This window comes from Mastigoproctus giganteus, chromosome 4, assembly GCF_048544385.1.
Source record: "Mastigoproctus giganteus isolate SK-2022 chromosome 4, ASM4854438v1, whole genome shotgun sequence".
In the NCBI taxonomy this organism is placed as follows: domain Eukaryota; kingdom Metazoa; phylum Arthropoda; class Arachnida; order Uropygi; family Thelyphonidae; genus Mastigoproctus; species Mastigoproctus giganteus.
In genome coordinates, this window is record NC_143578.1 from 79,798,269 (window position 1) to 79,822,193 (window position 23,925).

At 37.7% G+C, this 23,925-nt stretch overlaps 1 protein-coding gene across 2 annotated transcripts in view; it reads left to right on the forward strand.

Moving 5' to 3' along the window:
- Nucleotides 1-23,925, forward strand: part of LOC150086861 (urocanate hydratase-like) — a 379,529-nt gene that overhangs the window by 106,148 nt on the left and 249,456 nt on the right. For both annotated transcript variants that reach the window (XM_090371633.1, XM_090371634.1), the window contains exon 8: nucleotides 16,935-17,023. In XM_090371633.1, the coding sequence (XP_090227759.1) occupies nucleotides 16,935-17,023 (89 nt within the window). The remainder of the gene's footprint in view (nucleotides 1-16,934; nucleotides 17,024-23,925) is intronic.

Here is a 23,925-nt window from a genome sequence, read left to right on the forward strand (position 1 = left end):
TTGTCCTTAATGTCACTTTGCTCTAGTTTGTATAGCAGCCTTTTATGTGCAACAGCATCAAAAGACTTCCTGAAATCCAAGTACAGTCAGTCCTCGTATAGGAAGATAGTTGTGTTCCTATAAACCCTCGTGCAATGCAAAATCATGAAATATAAACAACAGTCCCTATGGGAAAAGTAGGGTTAGGTGCCGACCACCCAAGTTTGAACACACATTTGTAACCAAAACATTACCAAACACAATAAATAATCGTAATAAAATACGTAAGTATTTTAATACGACTATCATAATAAAATATTGCTAATGCCCTTGCTTCTATCGTAAGCAAACTTGTTTTTTGTTTGATTTTCTATCTAAACAGATGACAGCCGTTCCATCTCTTCCAATTCTTTGTGTCTTAATCTAATGGATATTAATTACACTTTGAGTTGTTCCTGCTATGAAAGTTGTTTTTATTTTCTCTGAATTCTTTGTAATTCTCGGCGTTGCCTCATTTAGGTCTGTAGAATGTGCAATATCACATGGTTTTTCATTTCACTCAAAGCTTTTCACAATTTCATATTTTTTCTCTATCGACAGAGGCAAACTGGCCATAAGCCTTACCGGGGGAAACCCCGGTGGGCTGGAGGCTGGTGTGATTTTGGCCATAAACCATAGTATGAGGCCACTATAAATTTTCCCGGATAAGAATTTTTGACTCAGTCAGCCTCTGTTTATCGATATTGCTTTTCTTTTTCTCTCTGAATCTGCAGTGTCTTCACCAGGATGCTTCCTTTTCACACCTTTTAAGTATTTTACTCATTTTTAGGGAATAAAGCACAATTACAAAACAAGGAGGCACACTTGATACACATAAACAAAGCTGCGCGTGTGTAGCAACTGAATAAACAACACCCTAAAAGCAGAGATTAACACCTCACATTTTACTGAAGCACATTTCTAGGGGTTACTACCATAAAACAATAAAAACAATTTCCAGTTGCGTTTCTGCTAGTTGAATCTGTTATAAAATGGTAGTAAACTCGATCTAATTGCATTTGCTATTATACAGATAGCTGGAATTGTGTTGGTTTTTACGTTATTATGGTGAAATGCGTTTCCCCTTCACTGATATAAAAAACATAAATACATTTTCAGAATCTTCTCTTCATTCCTATCGTGTTGCGTTCGATTGGGGTGATTCTGCGTTCGACTGCCATTTCTTGTAAACACAAAGGCAAATCGTGCATAAGTGAATTCAGTTCCTGTTATACACAATATTGTTCCCCTATTTATAAATCGTGTATGATCAAATTCGTGTAGTGTAAACACATGTTATATGAGGACTGACTGTATATGATGTCACAATTATTTTTTTGACATCATATATTAGCTCACATGCTTGCCATCACCATGGCAGCCCTGATAGATAGCTCCTACTAGACATATACATTTTCTCAAACCTTAGAGAGCTGCAGGCAGACATGCAATCTGAAGCACAGTTTGGCTTTAAGCCAGAAAGTTCCACAGAGGATGCCATGAACTGTATAATGAACAGTACCAGTACTATGCAGAAATCCTACCTGCATGCCATATGCATTGATTTTGCTGGTATGTTTGATGAATTATGGTGGTCCAGCATACTTTGCAGACTTCACAATGCTGGAATACCTCAGAACTTATATAGATGCATACAAGACCACCTCAGTGATAGGTGAGTTTCAGTTAAGACATCTTAGAATTGTAACACAAGGATGCCCCTAGGGTTCAGTGATGGGTCCCTGCTTCTGGAACCTGTTGTTGGATGAGTTTCTGGGGATGGATACTGGCCCAGTTGACATGGTTGTCCTTTACTGATAACCTTATTATTCTGGTTAAGGCAAACTCGAGAGCTGTTCTAGAGTAAAATGAAAACTCTGCATTAAATATCCTACAGGAATGGGCATACATTAGATATTTGTAGTTGGATGTACATCCATATATCCAACTACAAATATCTAATGCCAAAACCAAATGAATACTGCTCAAAGGTAAACAGATGCCCACAAATCAAAATCTTGGGGGGAAACTTAGTATTGGAATTAAAATACCTTGGAATAATGTTTGGCCAGAAACTAACCTTTCACCTTTTCCCATCTTATGTATGCTGCCAGAAGAATGCAAAACTATGCTAGTATGATTATAGGGATTAGCCATGCTGACTGAAGACTGAAAAGGAAGGCCCTTGCACTTATTTATTTATGAGGCAGTCTTCCTCCCAGTGATCACCAATGGTGCTGGCACCTAGTTTACTAGAGCAGCTCTAGCCCGGAACAGAGCTAAACTTGATTCAATCCAGCGAATCATTTTATTAACAATCACAAGAGCTTGCTGTATGTAAAGCACACCTGCACTCCAAGTGCTAGCTGGTACACTCCCTCTCTACCTAGAAGTTATAAGAAGAGGCCTTAACTACGGCTTAAAACATAAATACCAACAGACGTTATAACCCTAAACTTGGAGTATGACACAAAGACAGAGGAAGGAAGAGAATCCTAGATACTCTCTACCAACTATGGCAGACCAGATGGATTGAGACTACCAAAGGGGAAGTCATTAGGAGGTTTCTTCCTCAGCTAATCCTAATTTCCCGAACCATCCCCCAGCCCCTGATCTCTATGCAACCTTCTTGCTTACAGGGCATAGTTCCCTAAATGCAAAACTATGTCAACTGAGGATTTAGGACCCTAAATACACCTGTGGAGCTGATGAGGATTGGGCACATGTTCTTTATGAGTGTCCCAATTACTATTCCCACAGATCTATATTGATAACAAAGATTGGACCAATAAATCACAGATTTGACCCTCTCCTCATCTCTGATGAATCTTACTAAATGGTCTTCTCTGACTTTGCTCAAAAGGTTTTTGACACTAGGAGAAGTAGTAGTAGTAGTAGTAGTAGCAGTCGCATGTGATGCAAGAAAGCAAGTGTATGAGCTTATGCAGCATCAACCAAAAAAAAAAATCACACCATTCCCTCCAAATGCCTGTCCAGTTCCTCCTTAAATTTATTCAACCTATCAATTTCCACAACGACAGATGGAAGTTTGTTCCAGCAATTAACCACCCGCTGGCTAAAGGCAAATTTCCGCACATCTATTCTACATGTCTTTTCTTAATTTGAATTTATGCCCCCTTAGGTTCGTAATCTGAACAAGTGGAAGGATCCCATCAGAATTCAGCATGCTCAACCCATTCAAGGCCTTATACACCTCAATCAGATCACCGTGCAGGTGCCTAGTCTCCAGCCACTGCAATTTGCAGAACTTAAGCCTCTCTTGGTAAGAGGATCCCTTCATTCCCCTCACCAATCTTGTTGCCCTTCTCTGTACACGCTCAAGTAAATCTACATCCTTCCTAAAATGAGGCCTCCAGACCTGTATGCAGTACTCAAGGCGTGGCCTGACCATTGCCTTATACAGAGGGATAATCACCTCCTTTTCCCTGCTAGCAAAATTCCTATATATCATTGACAAAACCCCATGACCTGCCCTGGCAGCCTGTCTGCATTTCTCAGAAAACTTCATAGCTGACTGCACAATTACTTTTAGGTCTTTTTCATTTTCTACCACTTTAAGTGTAGTACCACACAGTTGGTACATTTCTCTGGGGTTACTTCTACCCATATGCAGTACTTTGCATTTGTCAAGGTTAAACTTCAGTTGCCACTTCTTAGCCCATCTGCCCAAATTATCTAGATCCTGTTGCAGTAACACACTGCCATTACTGTCATTAACAACCCTGCCAACCTTTGTATCATCTGCAAACTTCGACATTAAGCCTGATATACCTTCATCAATATCATTGATAAATATATAAAACAACAGTGGACCTAACAGCGAACCCTGTGGGACTCCACAATGAGCAGCACCCATTGATTACCACCCTGTCTTCTCCCACTTAACCATCCTTTTATCCATTGTAGCAACTTACCCTTAATACCATTCTGCTCCAATTTGTACAATAGTCTTCCATACGCAACAGTGTCAAAAACGTTCCTGAAATCCAAATATATGATATCAAAATTATTTTTTGCATCCAAGTTATGGCAACCCAGACAGTGACAACCCTTTAAACCTAGACAGTTAAAGATAATACTGATTGCAAAAAGCCCACCTCTCCAATTTGACAAGTTAAATAGGTTGACCGAAGACCCTGGACTGTCAGAATAAGTTCCCTGGCCTGTGATATGCATGCTAAGTGATGGCGAGAATGCGTGTATAAATGCGTGAATGAATGCATTTGAATATAAGGTTTGAAAAAATATATATGTCCAGAAGGAGCTCTCTGGTTGCACACTACCCTAAGTGTATTACCACACAGTTGATATGTTACTTTGGGGTAACCCATATGCAGTACTTTACATTTATCAATGTTAAACTACAGTTGCCACCTCTCAGCTCATCTGCTCAACTTTTCCAAATCCTGTTGCAGTAGTGTACGATTTATTACTGTCATTAACAACTCTGCAAACTTAGACATTAACCCTGCTGTATCTTCATCAATATCAATATCTTCATGGTGTGGCTGCCATGATGATGGCAAGTATGTGAGCTAATAGATGATGTCAAAAAAATAATTTTGACATCATATACTTGGATTTCAGGAAGGTGAGTATAAATGAGTAAGACTATATTTTTGTATGTTTATATATGTTACTATGAGGTAATATTATATTATAATTTATAAAATTTAATTCTAACTTTAATTGATTAATTTAATAGAATTTAATCATGAAAAATGTGTCAATTTTGGGTTGCACTTTGGCCCTCTTCCAAATAAACTAAAAGGGGTATTAATTTTAAATCCTCCGCAGCGTTACCACCCAACAATAAAGTCACCCGATCCTTCCTCACTTTGAAACCTGGCATGTTTTTTTTTTTTTTTCTTTCAATATGAAACTTCTTTTAGGCATTCATTTCCACAAAAGGCCTGCTTCATCTATGTTAAAAACTTGTTGAGAAGTATAACACACAATACCCCTCTTCAATAAAATTAAAGTCTTTCCATTTCAATTATAATAGCCGGCCTAGCCCTAGTTGCTTGCAGTGGAACAGCTATCTTTCCCGCTGCTAAAATTAATTCTGTATTTTTTTTTTATAATTGTTCTTGCAGTTAAACTTGCAAGTCCTGAATTATGGCACATATCCGCTTATCTTTGACCGGAATTGATTCGCTTCAAAACGTCTAATTTAATTTTCAAATTCAGTCTTTATAATTTATAAAATTTAATTCTAACTTTAATTGATTAATTTAATAGAATTTAATCATGAAAAATGTGATAATTTATTGTCATTTATTTACATTTATTGTCTTCGTACTGCGCCCAGATGTTGTTGCTTTTTCATTCTTATCGGCCATTATTAAATTGGCGTGCGGGAAAATTTCACTGAGCGTGGGAAACGTTTTAACCTTATTTTTATATTCATTTTCAAGCTATCGACTCCAACAAATGAAGTCGATTTCGTTAAATATACCAAAAATGCAATCTGTAAAAGAGCGTTATAGTGATCTGTGACAGCATTATAGTCAGATATGGGTTATAATATAAGAACAGCGTTATAGCAAATCAGCGTAAAGTGAACTGCGTTATAATGGGGGCCTGCTGTAAATCTCTTCAATCGCTGTCTTTCAGAAGGCTATTACCCTAATAAGTAGAAAACAGCAAGAATAAGACTTATACTTAAGAATCCAACCAAACCCCAGGATAAGCCAACGTTGTAACAGACCCATAGCTTTGCTTTCTACCTTGAGCAAACTTTTTGAGCGGCTTCTATACCATAGATTAGAGACTCACTTCCAGGAAGCGAACATGATGTAGCCAAACCAGTTCGGCTTCAGAAGAGGACGCTCAGCGGCAGATGCTTTGGAAAACATAATTGAGGCAGCAAAAAACTGTGACATGAAGTATTTTCTCTTCATATCAATAGACTTTGCTGGCGCTTTTGATTCTCTCTGGTGGCTCGGAATCCTGGCCAGACTTCGGTGTGCCCAAATTCCAGGCAACCTGTTCTGCTGCCTTAGATCATACTTGAATGACAGAATGATTACAGTGACTACTCTCTTTGCCACTCTCTCCAGGCAGTCCACAGAGGCTGCCCCCGGGGATCAGTTCTGGGGGCCCTTCTGTGGACTCTTGTGCTGGATGAGTTCCTCAATATGGAAATCCCTAATATAAGAATGCAGGCATATGCCGATGATCTTATACTGATGCTGCTGGCTAATAGCAGGCCACAGCTGGAGACCCATACAAATCATGCCATTTCTGTTCTGCAAGGATGGGCAAATGGGAAAGCTACTGAACATCTCACTGGAAAAAACACATTCAATACTCCTCAAGGGCTTCCTTGATTCCAGGAGGCCTCCCCAGATCAAATTAAATGGAACAACAATTAAACTCCAAACAGAAGTAAAGTATCTTGACGTTATCCTCGATAGACACCTCAACTTCACACCACATCTTAGTTACCTTAGAGTAAAATTCAGGAAATATTCCGGCCTATTCGCTAGTTGGAAACCATCCATCGAATAATTCTCCTCACAACAACCAGAGCATGCTGCACGGTGAGCACCCACGCTCTCCAGGTCCTTGCAGGATGTCTCCCTCTGGACTTGGAGATTGTAAGCCGTGGGCTGCTGCACCAACACACCAAAGGAAGGGTAATCACACATTTGGGGTACACTACGGACCCAACTCTGACTAGACCACAGGAAAAAAGATGTCTTACATCCCACACGAGAACAGTGTGGCAAAATCGGTGGTATGACTCCACTAAAGGCCACATAACTAGAAGCTTCATACCAGACATTGGACGTGTTTACCCCATTTCCCTGACCTGGTACTCTCCTGGACTTCATACCACTTACCTGCTGACAGGGCATGGCTCCTTCAGGAAGAAGCTACACGATTTTGGAATCTCGGACATAGTGCACTGCAGATGCGGACAAGAAGAAACTTGGGAGCACCTGCTCTACAAATGTAATATGTATGAAGACCTCCGTGGCCTGCTGTTTACCAAACTACGCTCCATCCTTAGAAATCAGGAGGACATAGTGCTGCAGGAAGAAGAAAACTATAAGGCTTTCACGCTTTTCGCTCAAAATCTCTTTGCGAGGCAAAGAGCTCTTCCACCACCCGAAACAAACTTCAGACTTTGGACCACCGATGGATACAAAGAACACAACTGGCCATTGTCGACCAGCTGAGTGACTACAGGACTTGAACACAAGTGGTGGGGACAACCTACAGCAACTGAAAGACAACTGAGTCCTAACTGGATGCAACCAAACACTGGGACCTAGATGTAGCTGGCCTGTCACGTGCAGGTGATGCATTCTGGCCTCTGCCGAGACTAAGTCCACCACCTGGAGATTCAAAGTGAATGACTTAGATTGCAGCCTTGCTGCCAACTAGCCAAATGGCGACCCAGGTGGTGCCTCTGTACCCAGGTGGGAAGGAGCAACAGTGCGTAGTACATGCTTCTTGATTAGACTGGGGTTCGAGCCCGTCACCACCAAATACGGAGGATGCGGAAAGGTCAGGGAATGACCACCGCATATTCCCGGAGCAATATGGCCTTAGTTGCTAATGCTCCTAAAAACCAAACAATAAACAAGCGACCCAGGTTCGACACCTTTCCGGGCCTGCTTTATCTCCTTTTCCCCTACTCTCCCTGCAAAACCCACTTTCCCTCTGGTGTGGCATGGGCATGCCCACTGAACATTTGGGGGCCACCTTCTCTATCGGTCCCTTTCTTCTTTTTCTGCCCTCCAGCCTTCCTTCTCCCCACCCAAATCTGTCTACCTTCACAGCGCACAGCCCCACATGTCAAAATTGTAACTACACCAAAATTGCTTGCCCAACCCTTTTCATCCAAAAATAAAACTCATCCAGCGTACAATCCCTTCTCGCTCTTAAGGCAAATCTCTATGACCAAACAAAAGCACCAACAGCGATTAAAGCAATATTTTTTTTTTTTTTTTTTTTTTAATAGGTCCTAGCCACTGAAATCTGAGGAATGTAGGTGGCAGGACCTGCCAGAGTACTGATTCCTTACTGGTAACAACTGGCTAGCCTCCACGTGGCGCGGTATGGGCAACATCGGGTCCCATCAGGGGCCCGATGGCCAATAAGCCAGATGAACAATGGGCACAACAGACTACACTATACACGATCCACACTTTAAATCTCTGGCTTGACAGGGTACTGTCACTTGATACAGAGAACATCGCGGAGATGGGAGAAATCCCAGGAGCCACTAGACCTTCAACATACCAAATACCAAATACATCTATTTTACAACTGTCTTTCCTCAATTTGAATTTATGTCCCCCTCAGGTGATTAATCTGGGCAAGTGGAAGAATCCCATCAGTATTGAGCTTGCTCAAACCATTCAAGGCCTTATACACCTCAATCAGATCACCTCGCAGGTTTTCTATCCAAAGAATCAGAAACATTGCCTTAGCACTGCCAATAGCCACTGAATGCATACTTTCCTTAGATAGCATGCGATTGTGTACTATCCAAGGAATCAGCAAATTCTTTTACAGAATCAAAAGTTTTAGAATAAAATGATGCCACCTGTAACCATGTTCTCCATCTTGTGAGGGAACAGGATCAGGTGGGAGAGGAAGGGTAGGTTGCATATTTCTGTAAGTTGCTAATGTCAAAAGCACTTTAGACAAAATCTTTTTTTTTATACTAGAAATAAATTTGTTAATTTTACCAAAATTCTCCCCAAATTGCCTTTGTAACCTAACCTATGTAAGCCATGGGCTAAGCAAATAACACGAACAGATTTGAACAGAAAACTTGTAATACAGAAGCAGCTTTCACAATATGCAGAGCAGTGACACTAACAGAAATGCAAGTTCATTCACAATGGGATGATTCTGGCCATAATAAATGCAAAGAATCATTGCAAAATCTTGCTATTGTAATTCACCTTTTTTGAGGGCTTTACAAACAAGTAAATATAGACGCAATGGTTCTGCATCTAATTTTCCATTTATAAAATGTGCAATATAGCAGCCACAAATGTCTGTCGTTTTGTTGACATACATCCAAATGTAGTTTTCTCTAATATCTAATTTATCATGACATTAATCACAAAATTTGGGATTAATGTCATCATAAATAGCTTTAAGGTAATCCTTTCTTAAGGTAGGTTCATCTGGAATATTTTGATTTATACAATATTTTTTAAAAAATTGCTCAAAGACTCGATTTTTTAACTCATTGAGAAGGATATTGCTGCTTACTAGGGCAAGACACAAATCCTTTGAAAAATCACTTTTCTCTTCTTTTGAAGTACATGACTTTGTTAAAAGTGACTGTTCTGGAAATATTTTCTTGCTTTTCCTTTGCTTGGCCATAATGTGAGATGCTGTTTTCACATGTTGGTTGATCTGGAGTTTTTTCTTGCATGGAATGTTCTTTTGCAAACAACAATACAGTAATGCCCATTGATAGTAAAATCTTTTCTGTGATTGGCAATCCACAATTCCATATGGAGTTTTGTGACAGATTTAATTTTTAGCATGTTTAATGAAAACATTTCATCTGATGTAGCTGATAGCATGAAAACGAATAGCAAAATAGCATTAAAACATTTCCTACACTCAATGAAATATTATCCCAAGCTAATTTAATTGCAATGCAGTGACTTGTTAAGTAGTTCCGAGATTTTTCATTTTTGAAAAATGAAGTCATGGAATATGCAGTATTGCTTGTAATATTTGTGATATGTACATTTATATGCACATATGCAATTGCATGTAATCCAAAGTCAAGTAATTATTCATTAAATGCAGTACCCACTTATCTGTCATCACTCAGCTTACACATTAAACTTTTAAAGTTAAATTAAAGTTAAAAATCAAAAACAGCAGTTGATTTAAACTGATATTAAAAAAATTAAAGCATAGCTCCTACAATGTGTCATGCCACTCAGATGGTGGTGGTGGGGGGGGGGGTGTAAGCCACAATGTGGTCTAATTAGCCTTTGTGCCAGAAATTCCACAACACGAGAAAGGACTTTATGATTATGGATTTCAATTTGATTATCAAAACATTTCCATAATTGATTATTTCAGTTATTTTCCATAATTGATTATTTTTATTATGACCTTGCTATCACTTGATGGCACCTTCCACAAGAATAATGCACCATATCACTGGGTCAGATGTGGACAGGAATAGTTTTGCTAAACACTCTGAATAAATCCACCCTCATCCTTCAATTCTCCTGACTTGAACTCCATTGAACATTGTGGAACAAGGTTAGACAGCGTCACATGTAGCTCCACCACCTGTCATTGTGGAACACTTTACAAATAGTATGATGATTCATATTTCCAGATACATTCAAGCACCTTGCCATAACGTGTGCAACTGTTTTGTGAACCTATAAAAGGCCAATTCAATATTAGGCAGGTTGTCCTATTTTATTGTCCTTTCAATGTATTTTCTATCAGATTTTCTCATATAGAATCAGTATTCTTGGAAATTAAAAGTATAACCCTTCCTGGCCCTGGGTGCCAAGTGTTTCCGTGGTCAAGTGATTCTTGTGTGATTAAAGAGCATTTTTTCTCTCTTGTGGCTGAGTTTTTCTTTGTGTTCTTTCTTACTTATTAAATTTTTCTGTTAAGTAGCTATACTTTCTTAAAAGCACTAAGAAGAGAGCCTAGAAGAAGGAAATTACCTTTTTCTTTAATTTCTCTACACTTGGTTACCATGCAGCACTGCTCCTGCCTCCCCATGGTGGGATTGGTAACCTGGATGGTAAAGTAAACTCCCAAGGCCAAAAAAGAGCCATCGTGGATACAAACAATTATCCACCTTTAGAGTCTTCAAGCTCCCGACCAGAAACTTCTGACATTGACCATGACTCCAGTCACCCTAAAAGAGGTGCCTCCATAGCCAGGTGGGCAAGAGCGGCAGTGCATAGTACATGCTTCTTGATTAGACCGGGGTTCGAGCCTGTGACCACCAAATACGGAGGATGTGGAAAGGTCCGGGAATGACCACCGCATATCCCCGGAGCAATATGGTCTTAGTTGCTAATGCTCCTAAAAACCAAATAACAACAACAACACCCTAAACGACTCTGAAGAGAAGTACAGTGTCATAATAATATACCAAATTTCCTGGTGATACATTCTCTATCCACCCAACCTGTGGGCAAGTTATCACCATTCTTAATTCAAAAATATTTAGAATCTATTGCTGGATCACCAAAAATGGTGAAAAGACTGCAATCTGGAAACCTCCTAATTGAAACAGCCACCTCAAAACATTCTGAGCAGATGTTAAAAACAACAACATTTGTTGGGTTGCCAGTATCAATTACTCCCCCACAAAACTGTAAATTCATCAAAAGGTGTCATCAGCGAGTGGGACCAAATTACAGTCTCTGAAGAAGGACTAGTCCAGGAACTCAGCAGTCAAAAAGATGTGAAATAAATATGAAACGGATCATGACTTAAAAGAGATGGAAATCTCACTCCAACTAGGTCCATCATTTTGACATTTAGCACTCCAGACTTATCATCCTCAAAAAAAGCTGGCTATTTAAACTGTCGGATTTGACCTTACATTCCGAATCCCATTCATTTCTTTAAATGTCAAAAATACGGTCATTCCCAGCAGGCACGTTGATGTGATGCCATATGTAGATTACTCAGTCACAACCTCTGTTAGGCGCCTCTGTAGCCAGGTGGGAAGGAGCAGCAGTGCGTAGCACACGCTTCTTGATTAGACCGGGGTTCGCGCCCGTCACCACTAAATACGAAGGATGCGGTAAGGTCACGAAATGACCACCGCATATCCCGGAGCAATATGGCCTTAGTTGCTAATGCTCCTAAAAATCAAATAACAATAACAACCTCTGTTTGCCAAATTGTAAAGAAAGCCACTCCAGCCTTTTCCAAAGCTTGTGAACTATGGATAATAGGACAGAAAATTGAAAAATGGAAAATAAAGTCACATTTCCTGAGGTGCTTAGGTGAGTTATGTTGAGCATGCCTAGTAGTCGTTCTATGTAGCTCACACTCAAAACTTTGCTTCTGCTGCAGCGCAAATGGATGTATCAGTTCTGCCTAACACCTCAAGCTACACTAACAACCCCTATATTCCTCAAAGGAAAACTAGAAATACCCCAATCAGCATCCCTAGTGATACTCCATCGGTCCCATATGACACGATACAGAACAATCAAAATCTGACACACACACACACACACAAAAACGGAATCTCCTGCTAACAGTATGGATGTAGATGAGCTTTTAGATAATGAAGAGCCCATTTTAGAACTCCATGCAAATGACACCATGGATTCTGGATGCCTTTTTTTCCCTAAAAAGGAAAAAACAAAACAAAAATAAAAACAGACAGAAATGTGCCAACTACAAAAATTGTCGGACCAATCTGCTACAACTAAATCTGAATAATGTCTAATATCATACAGTGGAACTGCAGAGATTTAAGCAGCAATTCTGATGACTTAAGAGATTTAATTGTTCAATTCAATCCGATAGGAGTACCTCAGGAAACATTCTTATCAACACAAGCTTCACCAAAATTTAAAAATTACACAATGCTTGTTTGTTGTTTGTTATTTGGTTTTTAGGAGCATTAGCAACTAAGGCCATATTGCTCCGGGGATATGTGGTGGTCATTCCCTGACCTTTCTGCATCCTCCGTATTTGGTGGTCACGGGCTCAAACCCTGGTCTAATCAAGAAGCGTGTGCTATGCACTGCTGCTCCTGCCCACCTGGCTACGGAGGCATCTTACACAATGTATAGAAAAGACAGGAGCTCAGACTCTTGCCCATGGAGCAGTAGCTGTTCTTGTTAACTAAAATATACCTTCCAGGTACATTCAGCCATGGCAACTCTTATTTAAATTGGCACATATCAATTTCCACATATATTCCGCCTTCTCAACCATTCCCGATTTGATAATCTTATGTAACTCCCATCCCCAATCTGTCTTTTTGTGACATCAGCTGCCACCATCCATTATGGGGTCGCCTGCAGTAGACATTAGAGACAAATTGATTGATTGAAACATTCTTGAATAATAACAACCTAACTATATTAAACTCTGGATCTCCCACCTATATTCACCTATCTACAGGATCTATCTCTGCAATAGATTTATCAATCTGCTCACTATCAATCTTTCCAAATATGACATTGTGAGTGATAAATGACCTTCTACACAGTGATCATTTTCCCATAATTTGCTCATTACAAACACGGACACCGCTATCTCCTGACAACTATCTCTGTGGAAATTTAACAAGGCAAACTGGCATAGCTGCTTCATCCAAGTGCATTTAGACAGGAGTTTGTTCAACAACAACAACCCATTGATGGTGCAACTACCTCTGTTACTAATTAGATCCTAACTGCTGCTAAAGATTCCATTCCAAAATCACAACTTCACAAGTGCTCCCACCAAAACAACTGGTGACTACAGATTGCTCTGATGCCAAACTTGAATAAAACAGTGCTTGGAAAACTTTTGCAAGTTTACCACCACTAAGAATTTTATCGAGTATAAAAGACTTAAAGCCGAAGCAAGACAAATTAGATGGAAAGCTAAAAGAGACTCCTGGATCATATTTGCCTCAACTATTAACAAAAGCACTGACTCATGGCTTATCTGGAGAATAATACAAGCTCTAAATGGAAAATTCCTTTGACCACCCTCTCCAATACTTCGCTGGAATTGGAAAGATCTCCCTGCTCCCAAAGAAATCACCAACACATCAAAGCATATGCAGAATGCCACAAAATTAACTTCTCCACACATCTTTTGCTTCCATAAAATCAACCATTTACTTTAACAGAGCTCAAGGAATCTTTAAATAAATCTTCAAATAGTGCTGCTGGTCCAGCTGACATTCATTATATTATGCTTAAACAACTACTTGGAGTACTTATATACAGGCTGGTCTCGATTAATACGATTAATTCGTCCCGCAAGTGTATCGTGCAAAACGGAACAGCGTTAATCGAATATAATAATCAGTAGAAAAAATTATAACTGGTCCTTGACCTTCTGGAATGTCCATAAAGAATTTTAAAAATACCTTTTAAATAACTTTTTAACTGTATACAATGTAAAAGATAATGAAAATAATTATGGAATTAAATGTTTATTGCATAAAACAACTGTTCCCAAACTGCGCCGCGGAATATTATAAATTTTCAAGGGAAACACAGTGATACTCGACATCTGTCGGACACTGCACGAACTATTAGCTCGAGGTAGCTCACAGTTTCAACATTTCTTATTAAGTTGTTTGGACCTAATTATGTAATTAATAAACGGAACTGTTAGGTATTTCTTTTGGTCTAGGTGCGCCATGACAAAATTACTGAGACACTAAGGGCACTGTGAACCCCAGGTGGGCAGGAGCAGCAGTGCGTAGCACACGCTTCTTGATTAGGCTGGGGTTCGAGCCCGTGACCACCAAATACGGAAGATGCGGAAAGGTCATGGAATGACCACCGCATATCCCCGGAGCAATATGGCCTTAGTTGCTAATGCTCCTAAAAACCAAAATAACATAACATAACAGCGCCGTGAACCAAGAAAGTTTGGGAACCTCTGATATAAAATACACAATCAAGAAATGACTGTTGCGGAAATATTTGAACAGTGTTACTTTCTCTTGTCATCAATCAATTTCTGATAGCCGACAACAATCTTCTCTGGGCCCTGGCGAAATAAATATCACAGAGAACCTCAACCTTTTTTTTGCAGTTGTCTGCGATACAAAAGATTTTATCTAGTTCTTTTACCGTTATCTCCTTCACGGTAACATTTTCATCTGACTCATTTAAAAATTTGAATTTTTAAATGCAAGTCTGCATTGTCAATGAGAAATATTAGAAAGTCAATGAGACAAACAAATAACACGTCTTCTTCTGATGGTTGATGGAACACACTGAGGCGGGCAGCAGACAAACGTTTGTTTATTGCCCTTCCAATGTGCAGTAAGCTTAATGCACGATTCAAATCTTTTTCAACTATCGCATAAAAAAAAAAAAAAAATCCCGTTAACTGTAAATTTGAATCATGTAAAGTGAAAAGTGGTATAATTTTTTTCAAATAATGGTAACTGAAAATCACGTTAATCGAATTCGTGTTATGTGAGGCCTGGCTGTACACCTTTACTCTACTCATTTTCTATAATCGGATCTTCTCAGAAAATATTTATCCTCTTTCTTGGCATCATTCCTTCATAATTGCCAGGCAAAGACCCTTCGTTGGTTAAAAATTATAGACCAATATCTCTTACAAGTTGCATGAGAAAAATGTTTGAGAGAATGGTATATACAGTATACGTATATACAGGTTACGTTCCTGAGAAATATCGCGAATCCCGAAAACGCGAATACTGAGTTATGGCTCCCATAGTAATAAAGGGGATCCGTTCCAAAGTATGAAATATATAAGAACAACTAGTCTAAAATTTTGTCTACGTATGTATTATATGTACCTTCATAATATGACTATGTACATAGACAGTACATAGTGAAATGCAAACATATGGCATCGAAATGAAAATAAGAACAATTTAATATTAAATGTAATATTTATTAGAAATTTCAAACAAATCTTTCAAACCAACGCCTTTGCTAGCTAAAAAACTTATCCCGCCAGTGCTATCACCAGTTTCGCTAAAGTGTTGATAAAGGAGTTTTGCCTTTTCGTGAATGATGAGTAAACTTAACGGAATTTTATTTTGAGTTCGGTCTTCTATCCACAGATTTAAAGCCTTTTCCATTTTTTCTAATTTAACATCACGAGTTACAGAGCAAATTTTTGAAGCAATTAGCGCGTTTTCACGGACACTACGGCAGATTTTTTTCTTCCGATTTCTTGATTGATCGTACCGTTAACTCATTGATTTTATAATGTTTTGCCACTGAGGAGACACTTTCACCATTAGAAAGTTTGTCTAATAACTCAATTTTATTCGCCAATGTCATCACCTTCTTTGATATTTCACATTTCTCTTTTTATTCGTAGCTATATTTTTGTACGGGTTAGAAAGAACTTGTCCACAATAAAGTCACTTTCTTCCGTTAACACACTCGAAAAAGTCTGTTTTACACTGCAAAACGGTAGATTTATCATTTTTGTAAGCATATCAATTTATAAATTGATAAATTTATTCAATTTATAAACATATAAATTAAAAGCATACGACGAAACCTTCCATGACAAACGCATAATACATACTGAACAAGGATTAGCGAGAAACATCCACGCTCGCGATTTTGTCACCCCTCTCCCCCCACCCACTGAGCGCTGTTTTGACCGGGAAAGATAATTTTAGCCACGCCCATGTTTTTTATGGCGGAAAATATTCACGGCGCTTTAAAATTCACATTTTTTTAGGTTTCATTTTATATTAAATTGGCGATCGCGAATACGCGAAACCGCGAATACAGATACCGCGAATAGCGGGGGTTTACTGTACAAGGTTTACATGGATCTTAGAATCAGAGAATCTTTTATCTGATCATCAGAATGGCTTTCATAAGAACAGATCCATTCTTGACATACTCCTCAAAGCTGAATTTTACACAAAACAGCATCTAGTGATGGTTAACTTAGATATTGAAAAGGCATTTGACACCTCCTGGAGACATGCTATTATTATGGATCTTTTTCATCTAAGGCAGATGGAAATTTCAGTACAATGTATAAATTATTATCCTATTTAAAATTTGTTATTAATGCAATCTGCAATGTATTTTGATAAATACATTGCAGATTGCATTTTGATAATGACAAAAAGAGAAGATTTTAATTATAGGTCAGAAATTTTTGTCAAAAAACTTATTAGGTTTTTCTATTCCAGTAGTAATATCTCATTTATTTGATAGGTCAACCAGGTAGCCATTCAGAAACGTTACAAGCAAAAGTGGTTGTTGGAAGTTATTGATGAACTTGATGAACTTATTGTTCGAATCAGGCAAGTATTGTGCATAATTTTTTTACATTTATGTGCTGTATATAGATGTGTATTATGTTTCTGATATTTAGAGAATAGTCAAGAAATTTCCTTTCATCAGCACTACACATCACCTCTTCTTTTTGAACAAATTTTTTAAAATGCTTTAGCCCTTGTGTTGGCTTAATTCATTATCTGTACTCATTTATCCACTGTTACAATTGTGCTTCACTCTCTCAGCACTAAAATCACCTACTTTGATTCTTTTAGAACATGATATGGCAAAATCTAACTTACATAAATAAAATTAGAACAAATAAGGACAGTGCATTCTAAAATCTAAGCAAAAATTAAAAATTGTAACAAGGACAATAAAATAACTGTGGAAATCAACAGCAAACCAGAATACAGCAATGTTAAAGAAAGAGTAGAATTTTAATGCAATTAGTCATGTGGATGACTATTGCCCTCTAGGCCAATTTATGCAAATTACTCAAAGCTAACTGCCAGCTGACTTTGATTCATATGGAAACAACAAATTAGCTTAAGATAGGAAAGTATTGAGAGCTACACAGCTGCAAGTGCAATTACCGTTATTGCCGCCAATTTAAAATTCCATGGATGACTATTAATCAAACACGTAAATACTGAAGGGTTAAGGGTTATAAAATCATCTATGCAGCAATTGAGATCTCCGGCTGCAAAAACCATTAAATATATGTGAAACCCATTGTTAATCCCAGTTGATGAAAACATCATCAAACAAAAGGCCATAAATATCTTACAGCACTTGTAAGCTGAAGAAGGTAGTGGCAAAGTCCTGGAGTTTTCGGCAAGTAAGGGATGTTTAACGTTTCGTAAGCACTATAATATGCATAATGTTAAGTTTAGCGGTGAAGCTGCAAGTGTTGACCAATCTGCTGCCAACTGATATCCTGCTGAATTGTGCAATTTAATTCAAAGGATAGCTTCTCACTGAAGGAGGTATTTAATGTGGGTGAGATAGGTCTGTACTGGAAGAGGATGCCAACAAGAACCTTTATTTCTGAGAAAGAAGTGAAGGCTCCAAGATTCAAGGTATCTAAAGATCATTTAACTGCTATTCTGCAGAAATGCAGGAGAAGATATTAAGTGCAAGACCCTTTTAACTTATAAATCAGAAAATCTCAGAGCTTTGAAAAATGTTAATAAAAAGGAGTCTACTAATCCACTGGAGGTTCAATAGATGATCATGGATAACAAGACAAATGTTCAATGACTGGTTCATAAAGGACTTTTGCCTAGAAGTTGAATGATATTGTAAAAGGCAGAATTTGCAATACAAGGCACTGTTGTTAATTGCCCAAATCATTTGCAACACCTGGAATTCATGAACGAAAATGTTAAAGTTGTGTTTTTGTCCCCAAACAAGACTTTGTTGATTTAGCCAATGGATCAAGGCATCATTCCCACATTTAAAAAATTATATTTAAAGTGAGTCTTTAATGCAATGTTCAGTGCCTTGGTAAATGCAGAGGTAAATCTTCATTACTTTTTAAAGTCTTGCACACTCATGGACATGATTAATAACATTCATGGTTCATGGACAGATAAAATAGAATCTATGATGAATGCTTGTTGGAAGATACTGTAGCCAGAATGTGGTCACATGCAGCAACCAGCAGTGGACATCCAAGGAGCAGTTTTGGAAGACATTGCTGAATTGGTAGCACTTGGGAGATGGCTTCAATGACCTTCAGTCTGATGATGCCATGGAAATTGTAAACAGTCAGAGAGAGAGAGAGAGAGAGAGAGAGAGAGTTGTCTGTAGAAGACCTGTTAGAGTATGAAACAAAAAGCGAACAGGAGAAAGAAGGGGATGATATTGCACCTGTGGCATCTTTGAACCTGTTAATCATTTCCAACCTACAGAAGGTGCTAAAGATGTTTCAAAATAGCATTGGCTTTTTTCAGAATCTTCTCATTGAATTTCCACAAGCACAGTTACTATGCTTGTGGAAATTCAATGAGAAGAGTTGTTAATGGCACACAGGCTCCGTATAATGTTAATGTTGGCTGAACTGAAGAAGAAAACCCGACAGCCAATGTTACTGGAGTTTTTAGTCAACCGAACAGTGTTTCTGAACCAGGAACATTTTTGCACAATATACCCACTGGTGAAAAACTCTGATTAGTACTTAAATATTATGTAAGATTTTTAGTTTTTAAGTAAATAAACTAGTTTATTCTAAACTTTTGTTTTTATCATTGTCTATTTGTATTACCTTACATTATTAATATTAGAATATATAAAAAAACTTTATAGAAGTTTGAAATAATTCTTAGAACACCCTATTTTCTATTGTTTCTTAAGTTCCGTTTGCACAAATTTCAAGTGTTGAGGTTTCTGGGGAATGGAACCCTTGTGCACGTGGAGAGTCTACTGTATATTTTAATAAGTGGGTACCCTCTCTGGATAGAAAACAACTTTATCTATATTTATAACTACTCAGAGATTATGGAAGTTTTAAAACCATATTCTAGAGCCATTTGTTTGCATAAAATATATGATCAAACTTTTCACGTAGCAAGTTGGCATTACAGTAGTAAGATAAGACTGTCTAAAGACTTCCAAATGAAATGAGGAAAAGTGATAGCAAAGTAATTATGTATTAATGTGTATTAGTATCCACCTTAATTGAAAATCCGCATTTTACAATCAAGGTGGATACTAATATTTGTAGCTTGCTTTTATGAGGGTCAGAATTTGTACTTGTAGCTATGGTTACTCTTATTATTATTATTATTATTATTATTATTATTAGGCCATATGGTGCAGCCTGAGGCTTATGCTGTACCAGCAAAAAAAAATAAAAATGAAAAATTCCCAGTTACCCAGAGAGAGAGAGAGAGAGTCAGAAGTAGAAAGGAATTACCAAGAAAGAAAAGAATGGGGTTATTGTTGCATGTCTGGTGCATTTTATTATGAAATAAAGAACATCAGGATCAGGAGCTCTGCTGTTCTCAAGAAGTGTTCACATTACGGATACCCAGGAAGTGGAATTTGTGTAGCAGTGCTTCTTAAGGAGGGTAGATGCATAGAGGAAATAGGTTAACCTGTCAACAGGAAATTCGGTTCAAAAGGCCCATAAGAATATTTTAAATAAGTCCTGAAATTTTGAAATGGGCTTGTTTTTGCTATTCCAGATTTTTAGCACTGTTTGTTTTTGGGGAAACTGGATAGCTACTGACTCAGAAATTTGTCTAAACTCCCTCCCAGAGACCAACAGAATAAAAATTTAGTATAACCAGAAATTTAGTATTGATTTGAAAAATTTTCTGATTGAGTAATGTGAACAAGGTTGAACAATAAGAAATTATTGAAATTACAGAATATTATTTATTAGAAACACTTTCAAGCCCAAAGGTAAGTAAGGTACCTTGAGTTGATGGCATATACCAATAATTTTTGAAGCAGCAAGTGAGTGGATTTGAACCATTAGGGTCAGTTATGAAATCATCTTTTGACTCAGAAGTTCCATGGATTGGGGAAGTGCCAATGTATTGCCAATACATAAATGTGGTTCTATAAATGAAGTGGATAGCTACAGCTTGGTCATTATTACTTCAGTGTAGGGAAAATGATGGATAAATAGTGAAGAGTGAAATAGCATTAGTAGAGGCATATAATGCAAGAAAGCAAGCTTATATAGCATCAGCCAAAAAAAAAAAAAAAAACCTTCACATTTCACCCATCCATTCACTGTAAATGTTTGTCTAGTTCTTGAACTTATTTAAGTTGTTGACCTCCACTACAACAGATGGAAGTTTGTTCTAACTATCAACCACCTGCTGGCTAAAGGTAAATTTCTGTACATTTATTCTACAATTGTCTTTCCTCAATTTGAATTTATGTCCCCTCAGGTGAGTAATCTGAGCAAGAGGAAGAATCCCATCAGCATTGAGCTTGCTCAAACCATTCAAGGCCTTATACACCTCAATTAGATCACCTTGCAGATGTCTAGTCTCCAGAAGCTGCAATCTGCAGAACTCAAGCCTTTCTTCATAAGAGCAACTCTTTGTTCCATTCACTAATCTTGTTGCCCTTCTCTGTACTCGTTCCAACATCTCTACATCCTTCTTAAAATGAGGGATCCAGACCTGTATACAGTACTCAAGGTGTGGTCTAACCATTGCCTTATATAAGGGGACAATCACCTCCTTATCCCTGCTAGCAAAATTCCTGTATATCATTGGCAAGACACCATGAGCTACTCTTGCAGCCTGTCTGCACTGCTCAGAAAACTTCATATCTGACTGCACAATTACCCCCAGGTCCTTTTCATTCTCTACTACCCTGAGTGTAGTACCACCCATTTGATACATTACTCTGGGGTTACTGCTACCCATATGCAGTTCTTAACATTTGTCAATGTTAAACTGCAGTTGCCACCTCTCGGGGGCATTTAGTTATAAATTGAATTTTGAAGGATACAGAAATGGATTGGTTAAAACAAAATGATGTTAAACTAATCTGGTTAGCTATTTTAACATAGCCACTCTGAGCATGATGTAGGGAATAATTTTGCCATTTACATTTGGATTTTAAAAAGTCATTTGACTCATTCCCTCACAAGACATTACAGTATTATTATTATTATTAGCCATATGGTGCAAGGAAGCATGAGGCTTATGCTGCACCAGCCAAAAAAAAATTCTGAGGAAATCACCAAGAAAGAGAAGAATGATGATATCCAACCCAATCCCATACTCACCAGATGTGAACCTCCTGGGGTTAAGTGAGCCAGAACATGTTGGAATTGCAGATAAAAGATAGATTCTAAAATGGATGGCTGCAGGCTAGAAGGCAGAGGGTTTTGATTAATGGTAACCATTCAATTTAGGGTAACATTACAAACAGGGTTCCCCAAGGGTCAGTACCGCCACTGCTGATTTTGCTTTCCCTAAATGGCTGATGAAAGGATAGAGAGTATGATATCAAAATATGCAAATGACGTAAAGATTGAGAACTGATTAATGATCAGTACAAAACAATGATCCTCCAGAATGACTTAGATAGGCTTAAAGGCAGCCACACATCAAAGAAATGTAAATAGGAACACGCTATTAGCAATTGAAGTCCACACACCAGTGCAATGTGTTTCATGTGATGTCAAGGCAACAAATGTTTGTTCGAAACTTGTTTCATGAACCAAATCTTGGTGTATTTTTTCATTTCAATTGCACTGTATGCCTACATACGAGACTACTTACAATGTGAGACACCTCAGAATTTAATATATCTTTTGTGTTGAGAGTTAAAAAAGTATGAATATTATATAACTACAACTTTTAAAAGTATTTTTAAACAAAAATGCCAAAGAAAAAACCTGGCAAGAAGTCACTGTCGAGATTAAAAGTACAGTTAGTATACTTTTGTGTGACTTTTGTTTTCTTATTTTGAATTGTATGTTGAAATTTTACTTAGAAATAAAAAATTAATATAAACAAATTACAATAATTTACTTGCCTTAATATTAGAAGTAGTTTTTCATCAACCCTCAAAGCCATTCTGAAGTTAGTATCCCTTTTCTTAATGTTAGGACTGACAATAGAAATCAATGTTGTAGATGTTTCTAAAGACATTCTATAAAATGACAAATTTAGAGGGATGATGATTTAATACCTTTGCCACCAATTAATAACAGTGCATAAGGTTTATCTTGTATGAATACACCCAGTTGCCTCGTATTATTTGTTTTGCTTTCTTGTCAACATCAGAGTTATCAAAATAGTGACTGCTACATTGTTCGAACTGTCATCTGACTCCATTTCGAACTATGTTCATACTGTGAAGTTATTTAATTTTCATTTCTCCTAGTGGATGACACGAAATAATAGTTTCATGTTTTATTCTTTCCTATTTCATGTTTCACCTAATGTGAAATGTTTTGTATTTCACATTTCTTTGATGTGCGGCCTCCCTAAAAGATTGATATAAAAGAAAAGAAAATTGGACGCTCTGGTTTAATGCAGCAAAATCTTACACTTGAGGAAACAGCAACTCTAGAATAACTTATACACTTGGTAGGGTTAAATTAAAAACTGCAGAGGAAGAAAGGGATTTGGGAGTTCTGATATGTATGAAGTTCTCCAAGCAGTGTAGATAGTTTTAAGGAAGGTCTATGATGTCTTATTGATTTATTGGACATTTGCTTGTAGAGATATAAGGTGGTTTTTTCCGCTCTGTAAGACTGGGAATACTGTATGGAGACCACCTAAAAAAAGACATCAAGCTTCTTGAAATGATTCAAAGATGGGCAACCCACTTGGTGAGAGCTGCAGAAGGGCATCTATATGAGGGAAGACCGAACTACAGAACTTGATAACCAGGTGCCTTAGAGGGGTACCTGATTAAGGTCTGTAAGGCTCTGACAGGAATAGTAAAATGAATGAAGGCAATATTTTCAGTGTTATAAATTTTTCCAGAACTAGTTGCCATAAATTCAAATTACCGGGAAAGAGGTTAAATTGGATGGTAAGAATTTTTCTTTTAGTCAGAAAATCGCCAATTACTGGAATAAGTTACTTTCATAGGTAGTTGAGGTTGACAGCTTGGGGAAATTCAAAGGTCAGCTGATTATTTACCTACTTGAAGAGGGAAACACATAGGTAGTTTATTTTCTTTATTTTATTCACTTTTTTTGGTGGATGGAGCAAAACCCTGTGGCTTTCTGCCAGTGTATAATTTTAATGCTTGAACATCTGAAACATACTTTCATTTATATTCGGGGTGTTTCTTAAGTATGGGCAGAAAATTCTGGTATGTATCCTAGGATCCAAAATAAGAAAAAAAAAAAAAAGTCACATAAATATGTCTAAAAAAAAAAAAAAAAAAGGCTACAGAGTTTTGAATGGTTAAAAATAATAAAACAATAAAAATA